At 46.1% G+C, this 21,167-nt stretch overlaps 1 protein-coding gene across 1 annotated transcript in view; it reads left to right on the top strand.

Moving 5' to 3' along the window:
- Positions 1-21,167, top strand: part of Specc1l (sperm antigen with calponin homology and coiled-coil domains 1 like) — a 106,456-nt gene that overhangs the window by 57,526 nt on the left and 27,763 nt on the right. Inside the window, exons 11-13 of the mRNA XM_005070763.4 lie at positions 646-729; positions 3,275-3,431; positions 4,953-5,055. Coding sequence (XP_005070820.1) covers positions 646-729; positions 3,275-3,431; positions 4,953-5,055 — 344 coding nt within the window. The remainder of the gene's footprint in view (positions 1-645; positions 730-3,274; positions 3,432-4,952; positions 5,056-21,167) is intronic.

Raw genomic sequence — 21,167 nt, 5'->3', positions numbered from 1 at the left:
CAGCATCATCCTCCTTGAGGGAGACCCCTCCCTCATGTCCTGATGTCCATATACCCCATGTTTTATCAAAACATGCCCCTTTTTCTTCTAATTTGCGTCTTTGTTCCTATTGTATAGCTTAAATGCAGTTCCCAATCCCTTTCTTTGCTAGTAAGGCCCAGCTTAATACCATTGTGTTTTTCAATCCCCGTCTCCTGCCTGATAAGAATGAACTGTTCTTCTGTGGCTGCATAATGTGTTGTTGTTTTTATGGAATTACAACTATATCATCCAAGTCTGTCTGTGGATATGTATATGTGTGTGATGCCCCTTTAGGCACAGAGGGGCTAGGTTTTATTTAATTTGTTCCTTAGGCCCAAATAATAAGGGGCCTCATAATTTTGATTCAGTTGCTTTGAAGATCTAAGTGGCATCAAATGATAGAAACGTGTGTACTATCTCACTGTCGTCTCTAGAAACACATTATTGACCTGGAATGTTTTTCATGTCTATGGAGGTGGTTTTTAATAAACATGCTATTTGGGGCTTGCAGGGTCTTGGATTAGGAAGAGGGATGAGCTAAGTTAAGGAAAGCAAAAGTCACCTTTCTTGTACTCTGACTGCCTCAGCATTCACAGTAACCTTTGTGACTTTCCACCTGTGCAGAGCATCTACTGAGAACATCTTCAACTAGCCGACCTGCTTCTCTCCCCAGAGTCCCTGCTATGGAAAGTGCCAAGACCATCTCAGGTAATGACTGTCTGAAAAAACTCCTAGAAGTTTTCAGTTACCTGCATTACGATAGATGACACATGAAGGCACATCTTTGTGAAAGTTGAGAGAGTTAGGTATGCAATGACTGATTTGAAGAAAACACACCAAAATTTTTCTGGAAGCTGAGTTAGCCAGCATGATAAAGTCATCCTACAACGACTTTCTTGAAGGCTTATTGTGTTTGTCTTCTGGGCTGGCTCTTGCCTTTTTCAGTAATTCATACTATCTTCCTTTGTGGCCTTTTCAATTGCACCTGGATAAGGAAACTGCTGATAACGCTGCCGTGGTATGGTTAGTGTCCTCCACTACATGGAGTGCGCATGTACACTTTTGCCTTCTTTCCACCCACCCTCGTTCCCAGCTTACTGCAATGCAGGCTTGTCATCACGTACATAAGATGTTGATCTTGTCTCAGAGTCTTAGCATATCACTTTAAACACTTACTGACTGAAGACATAACAACATACTTGGAAAAAAAGAGTATCCATAAAGTTGTGCTTAAAAACATGTGAGGATGTTATTGTTAGGTCATTTAATAGGAGAAAGCGTCTTCCGGATCTTTAAGGTGACACTTTAACGCTGCCTGTGCTTGTCTTGAATTCATCCAGCTCTGCGTGGCAGCCAGAGTGGGTGTGGCAGCACACCCTGTGTTTACTGGCAGAGGCTGAGGCAGGAAGACTACAGAGTTCAAGACACTGTTTTGTTTTGTTTTGTTTTGTTGTTTTCCTCTATGTCAGACTTGCAAAATTAACTTTTAGTTTTCTGTGTGTATTTGAAACTGTAGCCTGGTCCAGAACTGTATCTAGCTCTGTGAATAAGCATCTTTTCTCTGCCCTGTTAGCAGTGTTTTGCTACATTTAAAAGGGGTGTTTTTTTTTTTAATTGTTGGTGCTGGGTAGGGGTGAGTAGTTGCAAATGTCCTCTGGGTTTTAGCTATGTATGTATAGTACTCATTGTGTACCTAGTAGACCCTCTGAATGCTACATGGTAACAAGGCACTTGTTAACAAAGATGTGATACACTGTGTATTTCCACTGCCAATCTTTTCACGGATTTTGATTTTAAATTTAAAAAGTTTTTTATGATAATGTCTCATTCTGTAGCCCAGGCTGACCTCATATTCATGGTAGTCCTCCTGCCTCAGTTTTGAAAGTGTAGGGATTCCAGATATAAATTCCCAGCTGTATGAGTGTTTTTAGTGAAGAGTAAATACTGTCCAGTAATCAGTAAGATCAAGTGTTAGTTCTTCCTCTCACAGGGTAACAGTTGTTCTTTAGGAATCTTCAGAAGAAAATCTCAAGAACTCAAACTAAAAAAATTTAAAACATGTGTATCACTTTATTCTTCTTAAAGATGTGCAATTATAATTTTTCAACATATGACAGTTAAAACATTATTTGACAAAGCATTCTGTCCTTTTTCTCTAAGAAAACCATCTCTAGATATCAAATTTTTAAAAATAACTCTTAATCTTTCTGAGATATTTTCTTCCTAGAGTTTTCTTTCCTTTTCTTTATTGAAATAGATTTCATACATATACTCTGATTCTGTTCCATACACTATATTCTGTTGTTCTCCTACTCAAACTCTCAGATCCTCCCCACTTCCCTACCCACCCAAATTCACACCCACTCTTTCTCTCCCATTAGGAAACAAACAGGATTCAATAATAATAATAATAACAAACCAGAATAGGACAAAGCAAACAGGAGAAAAAAAAAAAAAGAATCAAGAAAAGGTTCACTCACAGAAACCTATTCCCTTTTTTTTTTTTTTTGGTTTTGGTTTTTCGATACAGGTTTTCTCTGTGGCTTTGGAGACTGTCTTGGAACTAGCTCTTGTAGACTAGGCTGGTCTCGAACTCACAGAGATCCGCCTGCTTCTGCCTTCTGAGTGCTGGGATTAAAGGTGTGCACCACCACTGTCTGGTTAGAAACCTATTCTGAAATTAGAAAATGCATTGTGTTTATTCATGGTACTATGTTACATAGGATTTTTATACAACTGTAAGTTGATCATATCCCCCATCTTCCTCCTGGTCCCTTTCTTTGTTTCCCTTGAGTTCTGTTTGTTCCCTAGACAGTTTTTTTTCATGTCATATGGACTTATGATTTTATGACCTGTATACTATCTCAAAACCACAAATGAGAAAAATCATATATTTGCCTAGTGAGACTGTCTTAATTTGTGTAAATAATATAAAATGTTGCAAGATTATCTTATTTAGAGTCCAACTGCATCCCTTTTCCTGCAATGATGAAACTGTTCTTTTTGGCTGGGAAAAGAAATCCACTGTGTATGTACTCTACAGTTGCTTTATCCCTTCTTCTGTTGTTAAGTCACCGAGGTTGGTTCTACAGTTCAGCTAATGTGAATGGTGCTGGAGTCCTCATTGACATACAAGTGACTATATTATATCGATTTGAACAGCCAGTAGTTGTAACCTTAGTTTTGTGTGACTCCTCCATCGTGAGCTCCACAGTGGCTGGACTGGTTTATATGCATGATGACTTTCTCACAGTGTCTCGACGAAGTAGTGAGGAAATGAAACGGGACATCTCTGCATCTGAGGGAGCGTCGCCAGCCTCTCTCATGGCTATGGGCACCACGTCACCACAGCTCTCCCTGTCTTCCTCGCCCACGGCATCAGTCACTCCAAGCACCCGGAGCCGAATAAGGTAGGCAATGTGTCCTGTGTATCTTTCCTGGCCTTTCAGAATGAAGGATCGGCTTATTGGTCAGTGTATCTGGGCACTCCCCTTTCTCTTTCTGTGCTGTTAAGGGTTGACACTTTTGTTTTGTTTCAAACTAGAAATGGCCAAGTCAGTGTAGATGGGGCATCCCTAGTCTGACAACCCAAGTGCATGCCAGCACGAAGGCCAGAATGTTTCAGACTTTGGATTTTCAAATTAGAGATGTTCTCCTGGTAAAATCTGTGCAAATACCCCAAAATCTGGTGCTGGCTTTTGGGGAGGGTGTCACTAAGGGGGTCAAATACTTGCTTAGGATGTGTAAAGACCTTGGGTTCAATTCCCAGTGCCATAAGTAAATAAATGAGGTGAAAGGAGGATGCAGAGAAAGAAGCAATGCGAGTAGACACGGGGCATGCCTGCCATCTCAGCATTCAGACAATGGGGCAAAGAGGACTAACTGTGAGGCAACCTTAGCTACACAGTGAGACTTTGTCTAAAAAAATTAAATAAAAACACACTGAAAAGCTCTGAAATCTGAAATGTATTACCTATTATGAAGTTGAAGCACGGCCATCCTGGTAGAATATTAGAGAATGCTTAATAGGAGGTATAGAGCCTGGGTGAAGCCTTGAGGACTGTGGAGGGACATTATAGGCAGAATAAGTCACTTGAACAAGCATAGGAAGGGGAAGAATAAGCATGCAGTCAGGACATGTGATTGGTGGGAAATGCTGTGCCGATTCAGGGGCCAGATACAGAAAGTCACAGGCTGATGTCTCTACTGTCTCAGGTGGAGAAGACATGATTGAATGGCTAGCTGATAGAGCCTTTTTAAAGTCAAATGGGTCACTTTGGTGTGGCTCAAGGTGATAAGTGGGGTGGATGAACTAAGATGATGAAAGTAGTTTTCTTTCTTCAGGAGAGTCCAGGAAACCAGCTAAAAGGATATTTGTTCTGGTATTGTGGGTCAAAGTTACCAAGTCTGATCAGGGTCAAAGCAGACATGGAGAGCTGAAGAGAAGTTTAGTCCAGGAGGGGCTTTACAAAGGATGTGATGACACAGGGGGGCAGGAATGGCGACACATAACACAACACACGGAGACAGAGGCAGGTGCTTCTGTGAGTTTGAGGCCAGCCAGGACAAATAATGAGACCTTTTGTTTTTGTATGTACACACACACTTTAGAGAAAAAAGACATAGAACAGTTTTAGATGCCACCAGTATCTCGTTGAGCGCCCTGGAGTGTATCCTATTACTTGTGAGTGCACTTGATATAGAACCTTTGTTGCTATATGGATAAGGAGTAGAGTTCCACCTCTTAGCCTTGACAGCTGTGGGTCTGTGGGACCACAAACTAAAAGCTGATTGTGAAATTAAATAAAAATCTATGTCTTACTGTAAAACAGCCTTAGTTTTGTGCATGTTATCTAGTCAAAAGTGCAGTCAGTGCTATGGTCTTATTGTGGTACTCAAATGTCTCAATTTGGGGTTCTTTCACAAAACAGGGAGGAACGGAAAGACCCCCTCTCAGCTTTGGCAAGAGAATATGGAGGATCTAAGAGGAACGCCTTGTTGAAGTGGTGTCAGAAGAAGACAGAAGGCTATCAGGTAACCATGTTGGCTCTCTTACTCAGTGTGAGTGAACGCTGAGCAAGTGCCAGCTGTCATCACTGACTTCGTATCTTACATTCAGAATGACTCTTACACCGAGTCTCAGGGACACACTCTCAAAGTCTATAGTGAACTTGGTTGAATGCCCCTGGGACAAAATAAGTGTCTTATGTTTGAGAAGTAACCAGCTTTCTGGTACTTTGATGGACACCTTTACAAAGTCCTCCTTGTTTTGTATTTGTGAGGGCATGTGGGGTGTGCATGGCCCAGCCTTTGGATTTGCCTTTTTTCCTTCCACTGTGGGCTCCAGGCTAGTCAGGTTGTCGGGCTTGCGCTGTAGGCGCTTTTACCCATTGAGGACTTTGACCAGCCCTGATAGCACTTCTCAAGTTCAGGTTAAGGGCTTTTGTTGAGATGACATCCGGATTAGCATTGAAAACATACATATTTCACTTAAAATAGCTTTGGCCCTAGGTTTCTGTCTTTTTGTTTTCACAGCATTTTGCCATTCCAGTTTATGCCTCATTGTTTCCTATCTGGACTATTGTAATATCCTGCTACTTCCTCCTCTCTTTCCAGTATTTTATTAGGTTTTATTTGCTATGATGTTAAATACAATTGTGAAGAAGAGATTTAATACCACACAAAATAAATATATTTATTATACTGCTAAAAAGGCAGTTTAGATTCCCAGGATCCTCATATAGGATTTAAGTTACAGACATTTTTCCAGAGTGCAACTGATTTTCCTCACAAATGTGCAGGGGAATGCCAGAAAATCATTGGAGTTCTATATTACTGGGTTCATGTCAACAAAATGGCCAAAAAAGAATTAACTATATTTGGAGAAAATTTTTCTGTGAAAGAAATAACAAAGTAGTAGAGGAATCAGTGAACAAGACCCAGCATTAAGAAGCCGCCTGTGGACAAATCGATTCGTGACTTCAAGCAGTGATTGTCAGTTCATCTAGGGTTAGTGAACCAAGTGCATGCAGGAGGTGTAAGAGGAAGCAACAGTTGTCTGCCTATTTCTAGCTCTCATTAGAGGGAGGATGTGAATAGGGAGCTATACATTGTCAGACACAATGTAAAGTGTTACAACTGTTGTGGGAAATAATTTAGCAATCCTTAAAAACATTCAGAATTACCATATTACCTGACAGTTACGTCTCTGGATATATAAACAGAAGAATCGAAAACAAGGGTCCAAAGAGACAGCTTAGGTATTCCCATGTCTATAGTGTAAAAAGAAGCTTTTCTCTGTTAACCGCTTTGGTTTATCTCCCGCCAGTTGCCTGGGCTCTGCCGCTTTGTAGTCCCCAAATAAACACACAAGACGCTGTATTAATTATGAAGCTGTTGGCCTTGCTTGTTTCTTACTGGCTAGCTCTGACTTAAGTAATTACCCCATAATTGTTAATCTAAGTATGTCTCTTACCGGAGAATAGTTCCGGGCTCCTACCCCATGGCGTTACATCTCGAACTCTCCCGTGTTTCTCCTTCCCAGAATCCTTCTGGATTCCTAGCCCCACCTATCTAGATTCCTATTGGCCAGACAGTGCTTTATTGACATATACACAGGACTTCCCCAACATCATAGCACCACAATTCACAGAAGCCTAAAGGTGGGAAGTACAAGCATCCCAGTGACCATTGGCAAATGAGTGGATGAATGATATGGGCTCTCTGCCTTGTGTGTATATAATAGAACAGTTCTGATTACAATATAGATGAACGTTCAAGGCTAGAGGAACAAGCTCTATAGGAAAGGATCAATTCTGATGGTTCTGCTTATGTAAACACCCACAACAACAGCATAAATGCACACAGACAGTAGGACCATCTTTGTGTGCGGGTAGTTATTGTTTTGTATTTACAAGATGAGATGGCAGGTGGTGGTGGGAGTATAATAGTGCAAATCTCCCATACTCCTGGTGGTTAAAATTTTAAATTGTATGTGCCTTTCATCACAATAAGAAAATTGCTTTTAAAGACACCAAAGCATTACCCCAAGATACATTTTTTAAAGATTATTGTGAAAGGTATCATTTCCGTAGTTCTTTCTCACTTTCTTTTCCCTTTGTATATAAGAAGGCTACTATTTCTGTATGTTAATTTTTTATCCTGCTACTTGATGAAATATTTATCAACTATAGAAGTTTGCTGATGGAGTTTTTTAGAATTACTGTGTATAAAGCCATATCATCTGCAAATAAAGGTACTTAGACTTCTTCCTTTCCATTCGTCTCCCCTTGACACCCTTCCTTTGTCTTACTGCTCCAGCTATGACTTCATGTACTATGTAGAATAGGTATGGAGAGAGTGGACACCCTTGTCTTGTTTCTGATTTTAGTGGAAATGCTTGAGTTTCTCGTTGTTTAGGTTGATGTTGGCTGTGGGCTTGCTGTAGATTGCCTTTATTATGTTGAAGTATATCCCTTCTATCCCTAGTCTTGCAGGACTTTTATCATGAAAGGGTGTTGGCTTTTATCAAAGGCCTTTTTTGCACTTCATGAAATGATCATGTGGATTTTGTCTTTCAGTATGCTTATAGGTTTATTATGTTTCTTGATTTATGTATGTTGAATCATCCCTGCATCTCTGAAATGAAGTCAACTTGATTATAGTAGAAATTGTATTTGATGTATTCTTGGGTCCAGATTGCAAGTATTTTATTGAGAATTTTTACATCTATGTTCATAAAGAAGACTGATCTGTGTCTTAGGGTTTCTATTGCTGTGAAGAGACCCCATGACCACAACAACTCTTATAAGGAAACATTGAGGGTCAGTTCATTATCATTACGGTGAGATATGGCCGCCTGCAGGAAGACATGATGCTGCAGAGGGAACTGAGAATTCTATGTCTTTGATCCTTTGGCAACAGGAAGTGAACTGAGATATTGGCTATGACTTGAGCATATTGAAACCCCAAAGCCCACTTCCACAGTGACATACTTCCTCCAACAAGTCCGTATTTACCTCAACAAAGCCATACCTCCTAATAGTACTGTTCCCTATGATCGTATGGGGGCCAATTACATTCCAACTACCACACTAATTTTCTTTTCTTGTTAGATCTTTATGTGGTTTTGGAATCAGGGTAGTTGTTGCCTTGTATAAAGAATTAGGAAGTCTTCCTTCTTTCTAATTTGTGGAATAATTTTACAAGTATTGCCATTAATTATTCTTTAAAGGGCTGGTAGAATTCTGTGCTGAATCTATATGACTTTTTTTGGGAGTTGTTTTTTGTTTGATTGGGAGATTTTTAGTTATTGCTTCTCTTTCATTATGGGTTATGGGTCTGTTTAAATTGCTTATGTATTCTTTATTTAAATTTAATAGATTATATACGCAAGGAAATTCATCCATTTCTTTTAGGTTTTCCAGTTTGTTAGAGATTTTTAAAATTTGTCCTTATGAGTTTCGGAATTTCCTTCATGTTTGTTGTAAAATGTTCCACTTCATCTCTGATTTTATTAATTTGGATCTTCTGTTTTCTTCTTTTATTCAGTTTTGCTAAGAATTTATCAATCTTTTTATTCCCTTCTAAGAACCACCTCTTCATTTCATTCTTTGTGGATTTTTTTTTTTGTTTTTATTTCATTGACTTCAGCCTCAAGTTTATTTCTTGCCATCTACTCTTTTTGAACCAATTACCTTCCATTGGACAGTAGTTCTCAGTCAGGATTTGGAGATTCAGCCAAGTTGAGCTCTTCATGGATGGGAGCTTGGCAGCCAGTTGTGCTCAGGTGTGTAGTGGCCTCCATATTAACTGATCCCTCTTCAGTGGTACTTATGAGTTTCTTGTAAAAAACGTAGTAGCTGAAAACACACAGGCTGCCAGCACCCTGTTAAACCCCACGATGCTGCCTCTCCAGATGTTGATGTACTTCTGTCGCTGTCTGTAACCTGTCTGAAAGTCTCCCACAATGCCACGGGCCAAAATTCTGCATCAGTATCCAGCTTGGCAGTTCTCCATGTTTAACCTCTGTGAGCTTCTCCTTCAGTGGCATGAGCATCACCATCATGCAGTCCTGGTGTCCCAACCATTGTGAATGCTGGGAACTGATTTCAGGTCCTCTACAAGAGTAGTACGTGCTCTTGACTGCTGAGCCAACTCTCCAGTCCCAACCGTAATCTTTTTAAACTAAAAGACTGATCTGTTAGAGCTCTTAATGTGTCACATACCACGTAAGAAGTACCAGAGTCCCTTTCCAGGCTGGTTGTGCATATGGGTGAGCATGTGTGTCCTTAGGCACCAGCAGTGGGTTCAGGCCTTTGGTCTCTGCCGCCTCACAAATCTCTGTTCAGAAGGGGCACGTTGTGGCACTCGACTTCGGTGGAGCAGGAGCTGATACGTGACACTTAGTATGCACTGTTCTTACAGACCCCCAAATGAACCATGAATGCTTTGTGTCAAAGAAACTGTCTAATCAATGGAGATGGATTCCCTAGTACTTAGATCTTCTTTCATCCTCAGATTACTGTGCTGATCACTGTAATCTTATTAACCATCCATTACAAAATAAGCTATTGCAAATACACCTTTTATCTAACAAATGCTTTTTGTGTCCTTTAAATTGTGCCCTGCCATTTGTTAAGCACTGTCGGTTTAGAACACTAGAGTTAACATTGGAAGGACCTGATATTCTGATTTATTGAGGAGAGAAACCACAAGCAGCTTCCAGAGCTACTGCTTTAAAGATTGACTCTTGTTTTGTCTTTTGGTGGCACTGCTTTACTCTGTTGGGGATGGAACTCAGGGCCTAGCATTCTTAACCACTTTACTGCATCTCCAGTCCCCGTATAGGATTTGGTTCAACAAATGTTTTTTTTCTTTTAATAAGATTTATAATCTTTTGAGAATTTTATACAGTTTATTTTGGTCATATTCACACCAGTCCCCCATCTCCTCCCACATCTCCCCTCCCTCTTGTTTATCTACTTCACTCTGTGTCTTCTTTTTTACAAAACAACAGCAGCAACAAATGTAAGTGTAGATTTATACGATCCATGTGCTCTTGCATGTGTGCTTTCTGTTGAAGCCTGGTTAATTCCCAGGGGCCACTAAAGGACACGGACTCTTACTCTCCCACAGCTATCCGTTACCAATAGCTCCTCAGCTTAGGGATGGGGTTTGGTGTTCACCTCCCCTGTCCACACTTTTGGCTTGCGTTTGAGCAGGTCTTGTATATATTGTCACAACTGCTGAGTTCCTGTGTGCTACTTCTCTCTGTGTGTCTGGAAAACATGGTTTCCTCACAGTCACCCACCACCTCTGGCTCTCCCGCCCTTCCGTGATGATCCCTCACCTTTAGGGGGAGGGGCACGATAGAGATGTCCTAGTTAGGCTTGGTCACTCTGCATACTCTCAGGGTCCGTGTTCGCTGTCATCTGCCGCATAAAGAAGCTTTTCTGATGCAGGTTAGAAGATGCACAGTCTATGGAATCAACTTAATAATATATCATTTTAGCAGAATAATAGTTGGTTCTCCCCTAGGGCCCAAGACCCCTGTGCCTCCTGCTTCTGCTTCCCCAGAGACAAGAGGGGGTCCAGACTCTGGTCCTCATGCTTATGCAGATAGACACTCTACCCAGTGAGCCAGCTTCCCAGCCTGGGAACTTCGTTTTAGATGAAAATGACTGAGTTTCTGATAAAATACCATACTTAGAAATGGATTAGCTAAATCTAAAGGATAATGAAATCACGTAACCTAGTAGAAAACAGTTTAATAAAAACAGATTCGAGTCCTGCTTGAGGCACTTGACGTTTCATTGAGGAATATGTTCCATTAATATGTAGACAATATCAGAAATTTCTTAGTGGAGAACTTATGGACTTACGGCTTCATCACTCTTCTTCTCCACATCCCCACCCCCTATCCCCCCCCCCCCCAGCTGAGGACCAAACCTAGGGCCTTGCACTTACTAGGCAAGCGTTCTACCACTGAGCTAAATCCTCAACCCATCACTCACGTTTTTTAAGGGCATTGCTTTGTTTGCATTGTAACATTTTCTTCTAATGTAAAGATCAGAAGTGAGCTGTGTGCTGGGTCTTCTGCTAAGTGTAGAGGTAGAAGTCAGGGAACAGAAGTGTAGGTGGTGGTGTTGGGAGGCTATGGTACAGTCAGTAAATACACATCAGCGCTTAGCAGTCAATGTGGGCTTCTGTTTAGTTACAGTACAGTGATAGGCCCAGGCCTCTGCCAAGGCTCTCAAAGCAAAACAAGCAAACAAACAAAAACCGTCTAAGTTACAAAAAAAGAGTATCTTCAAAGGCAGCTAACCAAGGTAGTTCCCACCAGACTTGTAGAGAAGAAAGCACTGTGAGTTGAGCACCGTACTTACCCTTATTTATTTACTTATTTTTTGCTTGATGACATTATAAGTAAAGTTTCCTTTTATTGTTACTTCACTGGGGATTTCTTAAAAAAAAAAAAAAAAAGAGCCAGGTGTGGTGGTATATGACTTTAATCCCAGTACTCATGAGGCAGAGGTAGGAGGATCTCTATGAATTTGTGGTTAGCCTGGTCTACAGAGTGAGTTTGAAACCAGCCAAGGCTATGTAGTAAGACCCTATCTCAAATAAAGAGAGGGGTTGAAGAGGTGGCTCAGTGGTTAAAAGCAGTAGTTGCTCTTCTAGAGAGCCTAGGTTCAGTTCCCAGTACCTACATGGCAGTTTATAAGTGTCTGTAATTCTAGTTTCGGGGAATCAAATATTCTTTTCTGGCCTTTGTAGGCATGAACGTGGTGTACAGGCAAACATGTAGGCGAAATACTTCCATGTATATAAAATAAAGAATAAATAAAACTCTTCTCCCCCCAAAAAAACCTCAAAAACCAAGAATGAATATTGAGTTTTGTCAAATGTTTTGTCAGTGTCTATTAAGTTGATTCTATTTTCTCTTTAAGAACCTGTTAAGAATTTATTTACAAGTTATATCAGTTTGTTTCTGTATACTTTGTCAGTATATGGCATCAAGATATGTTGACTTCCTCAGACAAACTTTTAGGAATTACCTCTTAAGGCTTATGAAAAAAATTGTGTAGAACTGCCATAATTTTTTATGTGTTCAGTTGAATTTACCAGTGAAGCCTCTGGACCTAGGGTTTTCTTTGTGGGAAGTTTTTAACTACAAAATCTGATTTATTTAGCAGATGCAGGCTGTTTATCTCTCTGTCTATGAATGCACTTACTTTTAACAAATCTGAGTTGTTAAATATTGACAAAGGTATTCATAGTATCCATAGGCTTCCTTTTATATATCATAGTGTAATTTTTATGGTGTCTTTTATCCCCCAGGTTAACTGCCTAGAAGTTTATTAAATATATTTGTCTTACCAACTGGTATTTAGTTTTGATTTTGATGTTTATATTTTGTTATTTTTAGTTTCTGCTTCCTCAATCCACTGTAATTGTTGTTTCTTTCTTGTTCCTTTGAGTTTCATTTTTGTTGTTGTTACTGTTGTTTTGGTTTGGTTTTTTGAGACAGGGGTTTTTCTGTAGGTTTGGAGGCTGTCTTGGAACTCACTCTGTAGACCAGGCTAGCCTCAAACTCACAAAGATCCACCTGCCTCTGCCTCCCTAGTGCTGAGATTAGAGGTGTGTGCCACCACCACCCGCTTTTTTGTTATTAAAGAGGGAAAAACGTATTTTGGCTCATGTTTTCAGAAGTTCAGAGCTTGATCACTTAGCTGGCGGACATGGGGAGAATGTCATTGTTACAAGAGTGTGTGATATAGGAGCTGTGTGAGGTAGAGGACTGTGTGAGGAGAGGACTGTGTGAGGAGAGTACTGTATGAGGAGAGGACTGTGTGAGGAGAGACTGTGTGAGGAGAGGACTGTGTGAGGAGAGACTGTGTGAGGAGAGGACTGTGTGAGGAGAGACTGTGTGAGGAGAGACTGTGTGAGGAGAGGACTGTGTGAGGAGAGGACTGTGTGAGGAGAGACTGTGTGAGGAGAGGACTGTGTGAGGAGAGACTGTGTGAGGACTGTGAGGAGAGGACTGTGTGAGGACTGTGTGAGGAGAGGACTGTGTGAGGAGAGGACTGTGTGAGGAGAGGATTGTGTGAGGAGAGACTGTGTGAGGAGAGGACTGTGTGAGGAGAGACTGTGTGAGGACTGTGAGGAGAGGACTGTGTGAGGACTGTGTGAGGAGAGGACTGTGTGAGGAGAGACTGTGTGAGGAGAGGACTGTGTGAGGAGAGACTGTGTGAGGACTGTGTGAGGAGAGACTGTGTGAGGAGAGACTGTGTGAGGACTGTGTGAGGAGAGGACTGTGTGAGGACTGTGAGGAGAGGACTGTGTGAGGACTGTGTGAGGAGAGGACTGTGTGAGGAGAGACTGTGTGAGGAGAGACTGTGTGAGGAGAGACTGTGTGAGGACTGTGTGAGGAGAGGATTGTGTGAGGAGAGACTGTGTGAGGAGAGGACTGTGTGAGGAGAGACTGTGTGAGGACTGTGAGGAGAGGACTGTGTGAGGACTGTGTGAGGAGAGGACTGTGTGAGGAGAGACTGTGTGAGGAGAGACTGTGTGAGGAGAGGACTGTGTGAGGAGAGTACTGTGTGAGGAGAGGACTGTGTGAGGACTGTGAGGAGAGGACTGTGTGAGGACTGTGTGAGGAGAGGACTGTGTGAGGAGAGACTGTGTGAGGAGAGACTGTGTGAGGAGAGGACTGTGTGAGGAGAGGACTGTGTGAGGAGAGACTGTGTGAGGAGAGACTGTGTGAGGAGAGGACTGTGTGAGGAGAGACTGTGTGAGGAGAGGACTGTGTGAGGAGAGACTGTGTGAGGACTGTGTGAGGAGAGGACTGTGTGAGGAGAGGACTGTGTGAGGAGAGACTGTGAGGAGAGGACTGTGTGAGGACTGTGTGAGGAGAGACTGTGTGAGGACTGTGTGAGGAGAGACTGTGTGAGGAGAGGACTGTGTGAGGAGAGGACTGTGTGAGGAGAGGACTGTGTGAGGAGAGGACTGTGTGAGGAGAGACTGTGTGAGGAGAGACTGTGTGAGGAGAGGAGAGGACTGTGTGAGGAGAGGACTGTGTGAGGAGAGACTGTGTGAGGAGAGACTGTGTGAGGAGAGACTGTGTGAGGAGAGACTGTGTGAGGAGAGACTGTGTGAGGAGAGGACTGTGTGAGGAGAGGACTGTGTGAGGAGAGACTGTGTGAGGAGAGGACTGTGTGAGGAGAGGACTGTGTGAGGAGAGACTGTGTGAGGAGAGGACTGTGTGAGGAGAGACTGTGTGAGGAGAGGACTGTGTGAGGAGAGACTGTGTGAGGAGAGACTGTGTGAGGAGAGACTGTGTGAGGAGAGACTGTGTGAGGAGAGGACTGTGTGAGGAGAGGACTGTGTGAGGAGAGGACTGTGTGAGGAGAGACTGTGTGAGGACTGTGTGAGGAGAGGACTGTGTGAGGAGAGACTGTGTGAGGAGACTGTGTGAGGAGAGGAGAGGACTGTGTGAGGAGAGGACTGTGTGAGGAGAGATTGTGTGAGGAGAGGACTGTGTGAGGAGAGGACTGTGTGAGGAGAGGACTGTGTGAGGAGAGGACTGTGTGAGGAGAGGACTGTGTGAGGAGAGACTGTGTGAGGAGAGGACTGTGTGAGGAGAGGACTGTGTGAGGAGAGATTGTGTGAGGAGAGGACTGTGTGAGGAGAGGACTGTGTGAGGAGAGGACTGTGTGAGGAGAGGACTGTGTGAGGAGAGGACTGTGTGAGGAGAGACTGTGTGAGGAGAGGACTGTGTGAGGAGAGACTGTGTGAGGACTGTGTGAGGAGAGGACTGTGTGAGGACTGTGAGGAGAGGACTGTGTGAGGACTGTGTGAGGAGAGGACTGTGTGAGGAGAGACTGTGTGAGGAGAGACTGTGTGAGGAGAGACTGTGTGAGGACTGTGTGAGGAGAGGATTGTGTGAGGAGAGACTGTGTGAGGAGAGGACTGTGTGAGGAGAGACTGTGTGAGGACTGTGTGAGGAGAGGACTGTGTGCGGACTGTGAGGAGAGGACTGTGTGAGGACTGTGTGAGGAGAGGACTGTGTGAGGAGAGACTGTGTGAGGAGAGACTGTGTGAGGAGAGGACTGTGTGAGGAGAGGACTGTGTGAGGAGAGGACTGTGTGAGGAGAGGACTGTGTGAGGAGAGGACTGTGTGAGGAGAGACTGTGTGAGGAGAGGACTGTGTGAGGAGAGACTGTGTGAGGAGAGGACTGTGTGAGGAGAGACTGTGTGAGGACTGTGTGAGGAGAGGACTGTGTGAGGAGAGGACTGTGTGAGGAGAGACTGTGAGGAGAGGACTGTGTGAGGAGAGGACTGTTTGAGGAGAGACTGTGTGAGGAGAGACTGTGTGAGGAGAGACTGTGTGAGGAGAGGACTGTGTGAGGAGAGGACTGTGTGAGGAGAGACTGTGTGAGAGGAGAGGACTGTGTGCGGAGAGGACTGTGTGAGGACTGTGTGAGGAGAGGACTGTGTGAGGAGAGACTGTGTGAGGAGAGACTGTGTGAGGAGAGGACTGTGTGAGGAGAGGACTGTGTGAGGAGAGACTGTGTGAGGAGAGGAGAGGACTGTGTGAGGAGAGGACTGTGTGAGGACTGTGTGAGGAGAGGACTGTGTGAGGAGAGACTGTGTGAGGAGAGACTGTGTAGGAGAGACTGTGTGAGAGGACTGTGTGAGGAGAGGACTGTGTGAGGAGAGGACTGTGTGAGGAGAGGACTGTGTGAGGAGAGGACTGTGTGAGGAGAGACTGTGTGAGGAGAGGACTGTGTGAGGAGAGGACTGTGTGAGGAGAGGACTGTGTGAGGAGAGACTGTGTGAGGAGAGGACTGTGTGAGGAGAGGACTGTGTGAGGAGAGGACTGTGTGAGGAGAGGACTGTGTGAGGAGAGGACTGTGTGAGGAGAGACTGTGTGAGGAGAGACTGTGTGAGGAGAGGACTGTGTGAGGAGAGGACTGTGTGAGGAGAGACTGTGTGAGGAGAGACTGTGTGAGAGAGGAGAGACTGTGTGAGGAGAGGACTGTGTGAGGAGAGGACTGTGTGAGGAGAGACTGTGTGAGGAGAGGACTGTGTGAGGAGAGACTGTGTGAGGAGAGACTGTGTGAGGAGAGGACTGTGTGAGGAGAGACTGTGTGAGGAGAGGACTGTGTGAGGAGAGGACTGTGAGGAGAGACTGTGTGAGGAGAGACTGTGTGAGGAGAGGACTGTGTGAGGAGAGACTGTGTGAGGAGAGGACTGTGTGAGGAGAGACTGTGTGAGGACTGTGTGAGGAGAGGACTGTGTGAGGAGAGGACTGTGTGAGGAGAGACTGTGAGGAGAGGACTGTGTGAGGAGAGGACTGTGTGAGGAGAGACTGTGTGAGGAGAGACTGTGTGAGGAGAGACTGTGTGAGGAGAGACTGTGTGAGGAGAGACTGTGTGAGGAGAGGACTGTGTGAGGAGAGGACTGTGTGAGGAGAGACTGTGTGAGGACTGTGTGAGGAGAGGACTGTGTGAGGAGAGACTGTGTGAGGAGAGATTGTGTGAGGACTGTGTGAGGAGAGGACTGTGTGAGGAGAGACTGTGTGAGGACTGTGTGAGGAGAGACTGTGTGAGGAGAGACTGTGCGAGGACTGTGTGAGGAGAGGACTGTGTGAGGACTGTGAGGAGAGGACTGTGTGAGGACTGTGTGAGGAGAGGACTGTGTGAGGAGAGACTGTGTGAGGAGAGACTGTGTGAGGAGAGACTGTGTGAGGACTGTGTGAGGAGAGGATTGTGTGAGGAGAGACTGTGTGAGGAGAGGACTGTGTGAGGAGAGACTGTGTGAGGACTGTGAGGAGAGGACTGTGTGAGGACTGTGTGAGGAGAGGACTGTGTGAGGAGAGACTGTGTGAGGAGAGACTGTGTGAGGAGAGGACTGTGTGAGGAGAGGACTGTGTGAGGAGAGGACTGTGTGAGGACTGTGAGGAGAGGACTGTGTGAGGACTGTGTGAGGAGAGGACTGTGTGAGGAGAGACTGTGTGAGGAGAGGACTGTGTGAGGAGAGGACTGTGTGAGGAGAGACTGTGTGAGGAGAGGACTGTGTGAGGAGAGACTGTGTGAGGAGAGGACTGTGTGAGGAGAGACTGTGTGAGGACTGTGTGAGGAGAGGACTGTGTGAGGAGAGGACTGTGTGAGGAGAGACTGTGAGGAGAGGACTGTGTGAGGAGAGGACTGTGTGAGGAGAGGACTGTGTGAGGAGAGACTGTGTGAGGAGAGACTGTGTGAGGAGAGACTGTGTGAGGAGAGACTGTGTGAGGAGAGGACTGTGTGAGGAGAGACTGTGTGAGGAGAGGAGAGGACTGTGTGAGGAGAGGACTGTGTGAGGACTGTGTGAGGAGAGGACTGTGTGAGGAGAGACTGTGTGAGGAGTGACTGTGTGAGGAGAGATTGTGTGAGGACTGTGTGAGGAGAGGACTGTGTGAGGAGAGACTGTGTGAGGACTGTGTGAGGAGAGACTGTGTGAGGAGAGGACTGTGTGAGGAGAGGACTGTGTGAGGAGAGGACTGTGTGAGGAGAGGTCTGTGTGAGGAGAGGACTGTGTGAGGAGAGGACTGTGTGAGGAGAGGACTGTGTGAGGAGAGGAGAGACTGTGTGAGGAGAGGACTGTGTGAGGAGAGACTGTGTGAGGAGAGACTGTGTGAGGAGAGGAGAGACTGTGTGAGGAGAGGACTGTGTGAGGAGAGGACTGTGTGAGGAGAGGACTGTGTGAGGAGAGGACTGTGTGAGGAGAGGACTGTGTGAGGAGAGACTGTGTGAGGAGAGGACTGTGTGAGGAGAGACTGTGTGAGGAGAGGACTGTGTGAGGAGAGACTGTGTGAGGAGAGGACTGTGTGAGGAGAGACTGTGTGAGGAGAGGAGAGACTGTGTGAGGAGAGGACTGTGTGAGGAGGACTGTGTGAGGAGAGACTGTGTGAGGAGAGGACTGTGTGAGGAGAGACTGTGTGAGGAGAGGACTGTGTGAGGAGAGACTGTGTGAGGACTGTGTGAGGAGAGGACTGTGTGAGGAGAGACTGTGAGGAGAGGACTGTGTGAGGAGAGGACTGTGTGAGGAGAGGACTGTGTGAGGAGAGACTGTGTGAGGAGAGACTGTGTGAGGAGAGACTGTGTGAGGAGAGACTGTGTGAGGAGAGGACTGTGTGAGGAGAGGACTGTGTGAGGAGAGACTGTGTGAGGACTGTGTGAGGAGAGGACTGTGTGAGGAGAGACTGTGTGAGGACTGTGTGAGGAGAGGACTGTGTGAGGAGAGACTGTGTGAGGAGTGACTGTGTGAGGAGAGATTGTGTGAGGACTGTGTGAGGAGAGGACTGTGTGAGGAGAGACTGTGTGAGGACTGTGTGAGGAGAGACTGTGTGAGGAGAGGACTGTGTGAGGAGAGGACTGTGTGAGGAGAGGACTGTGTGAGGAGAGGACTGTGTGAGGAGAGGACTGTGTGAGGAGAGACTGTGTGAGGAGAGACTGTGTGTGGAGAGGAGAGGACTGTGTGAGGAGAGGACTGTGTGAGGAGAGACTGTGTGAGGAGAGACTGTGTGAGGAGAGACTGTGTGAGGAGAGACTGTGTGAGGAGAGACTGTGTGAGGAGAGGACTGTGTGAGGAGAGGACTGTGTGAGGAGAGGACTGTGTGAGGAGAGGACTGTGTGAGGAGAGACTGTGTGAGGAGAGGACTGTGTGAGGAGAGACTGTGTGAGGAGAGGACTGTGTGAGGAGAGACTGTGTGAGGAGAGACTGTGTGAGGAGAGACTGTGTGAGGAGAGGACTGTGTGAGGAGAGGACTGTGTGAGGAGAGACTGTGTGAGGACTGTGTGAGGAGAGGACTGTGTGAGGAGAGACTGTGTGAGGAGAGACTGTGTGAGGAGAGAGAGGACTGTGTGAGGAGAGGACTGTGTGAGGAGAGACTGTGTGAGGAGAGGACTGTGTGAGGAGAGGACTGTGTGAGGAGAGGACTGTGTGAGGAGAGACTGTGTGAGGACTGTGTGAGGAGAGGACTGTGTGAGGAGAGACTGTGTGAGGAGAGACTGTGTGAGGAGAGGACTGTGTGAGGAGAGGACTGTGTGAGGACTGTGAGGAGAGGACTGTGTGAGGACTGTGTGAGGAGAGGACTGTGTGAGGAGAGACTGTGTGAGGAGAGACTGTGTGAGGAGAGGACTGTGTGAGGAGAGGACTGTGTGAGGAGAGGACTGTGTGAGGAGAGACTGTGTGAGGACTGTGAGGAGAGGACTGTGTGAGGACTGTGTGAGGAGAGGACTGTGTGAGGAGAGACTGTGTGAGGAGAGACTGTGTGAGGAGAGGACTGTGTGAGGAGAGGACTGTGTGAGGAGAGGACTGTGTGAGGAGAGACTGTGTGAGGACTGTGAGGAGAGGACTGTGTGGGAGGACTGTGTGAGGAGAGGACTGTGTGAGGAGAGACTGTGTGAGGAGAGACTGTGTGAGGAGAGGACTGTGTGAGGAGAGGACTGTGTGAGGAGAGACTGTGTGAGGAGAGGACTGTGTGAGGAGAGACTGTGTGAGGACTGTGTGAGGAGAGACTGTGTGAGGAGAGGACTGTGTGAGGAGAGGACTGTGTGAGGAGAGGACTGTGTGAGGAGAGGACTGTGTGAGGAGAGGACTGTGTGAGGAGAGACTGTGTGAGGAGAGACTGTGTGAGGAGAGACTGTGTGAGGAGAGGAGAGACTGTGTGAGGAGAGGACTGTGTGAGGAGAGACTGTGTGAGGAGAGACTGTGTGAGGAGAGGAGAGACTGTGTGAGGAGAGGACTGTGTGAGGAGAGGACTGTGTGAGGAGAGGACTGTGTGAGGAGAGACTGTGTGAGGAGAGGACTGTGTGAGGAGAGACTGTGTGAGGAGAGGACTGTGTGAGTAGAGACTGTGTGAGGAGAGGACTGTGTGAGGAGAGGAGAGACTGTGTGAGGAGAGGACTGTGTGAGGAGAGACTGTGTGAGGAGGACTGTGTGAGGAGAGACTGTGTGAGGAGAGGACTGTGTGAGGAGAGACTGTGTGAGGAGAGGACTGTGTGAGGAGAGACTGTGTGAGGACTGTGTGAGGAGAGGACTGTGTGAGGAGAGGACTGTGTGAGGAGAGACTGTGAGGAGAGGACTGTGTGAGGAGAGGACTGTGTGAGGAGAGGACTGTGTGAGGAGAGACTGTGTGAGGAGAGACTGTGTGAGGAGAGACTGTGTGAGGAGAGGACTGTGTGAGGAGAGACGGTGTGAGGACTGTGTGAGGAGAGGACTGTGTGAGGAGAGACTGTGTGAGGACTGTGTGAGGAGAGGACTGTGTGAGGAGAGACTGTGTGAGGAGTGACTGTGTGAGGAGAGATTGTGTGAGGACTGTGTGAGGAGAGGACTGTGTGAGGAGAGACTGTGTGAGGACTGTGTGAGGAGAGACTGTGTGAGGAGAGGACTGTGTGAGGAGAGGACTGTGTGAGGAGAGGACTGTGTGAGGAGAGGACTGTGTGAGGAGAGGACTGTGTGAGGAGAGGACTGTGTGAGGAGAGACTGTGTGAGGAGAGACTGTGTGAGGAGAGGAGAGGACTGTGTGAGGAGAGGACTGTGTGAGGAGAGACTGTGTGAGGAGAGACTGTGTGAGGAGAGACTGTGTGAGGAGAGACTGTGTGAGGAGAGACTGTGTGAGGAGAGGACTGTGTGAGGAGAGGACTGTGTGAGGAGAGACTGTGTGAGGAGAGGACTGTGTGAGGAGAGACTGTGTGAGGAGAGACTGTGTGAGGAGAGACTGTGAGGAGAGGACTGTGTGAGGACTGTGTGAGGAGAGACTGTGTGAGGACTGTGTGAGGAGAGACTGTGTGAGGAGAGGACTGTGTGAGGAGAGGACTGTGTGAGGAGAGGACTGTGTGAGGAGAGGACTGTGTGAGGAGAGGACTGTGTGAGGAGAGACTGTGTGAGGAGAGACTGTGTGAGGAGAGAGGACTGTGTGAGGAGAGGACTGTGTGAGGAGAGACTGTGTGAGGAGAGACTGTGTGAGGAGAGACTGTGTGAGGAGAGACTGTGTGAGGAGAGACTGTGTGAGGAGAGGACTGTGTGAGGAGAGGACTGTGTGAGGAGAGACTGTGTGAGGAGAGGACTGTGTGAGGAGAGGACTGTGTGAGGTGAGA

Source organism: Mesocricetus auratus, unplaced genomic scaffold (genome assembly GCF_017639785.1).
Source record: "Mesocricetus auratus isolate SY011 unplaced genomic scaffold, BCM_Maur_2.0 Super-Scaffold_100027, whole genome shotgun sequence".
In the NCBI taxonomy this organism is placed as follows: Eukaryota; Metazoa; Chordata; class Mammalia; order Rodentia; family Cricetidae; genus Mesocricetus; species Mesocricetus auratus.
The sequence above is the reverse complement of the archived record's forward strand: the minus strand, read 5'-3'. Positions and strand labels throughout refer to the sequence as shown.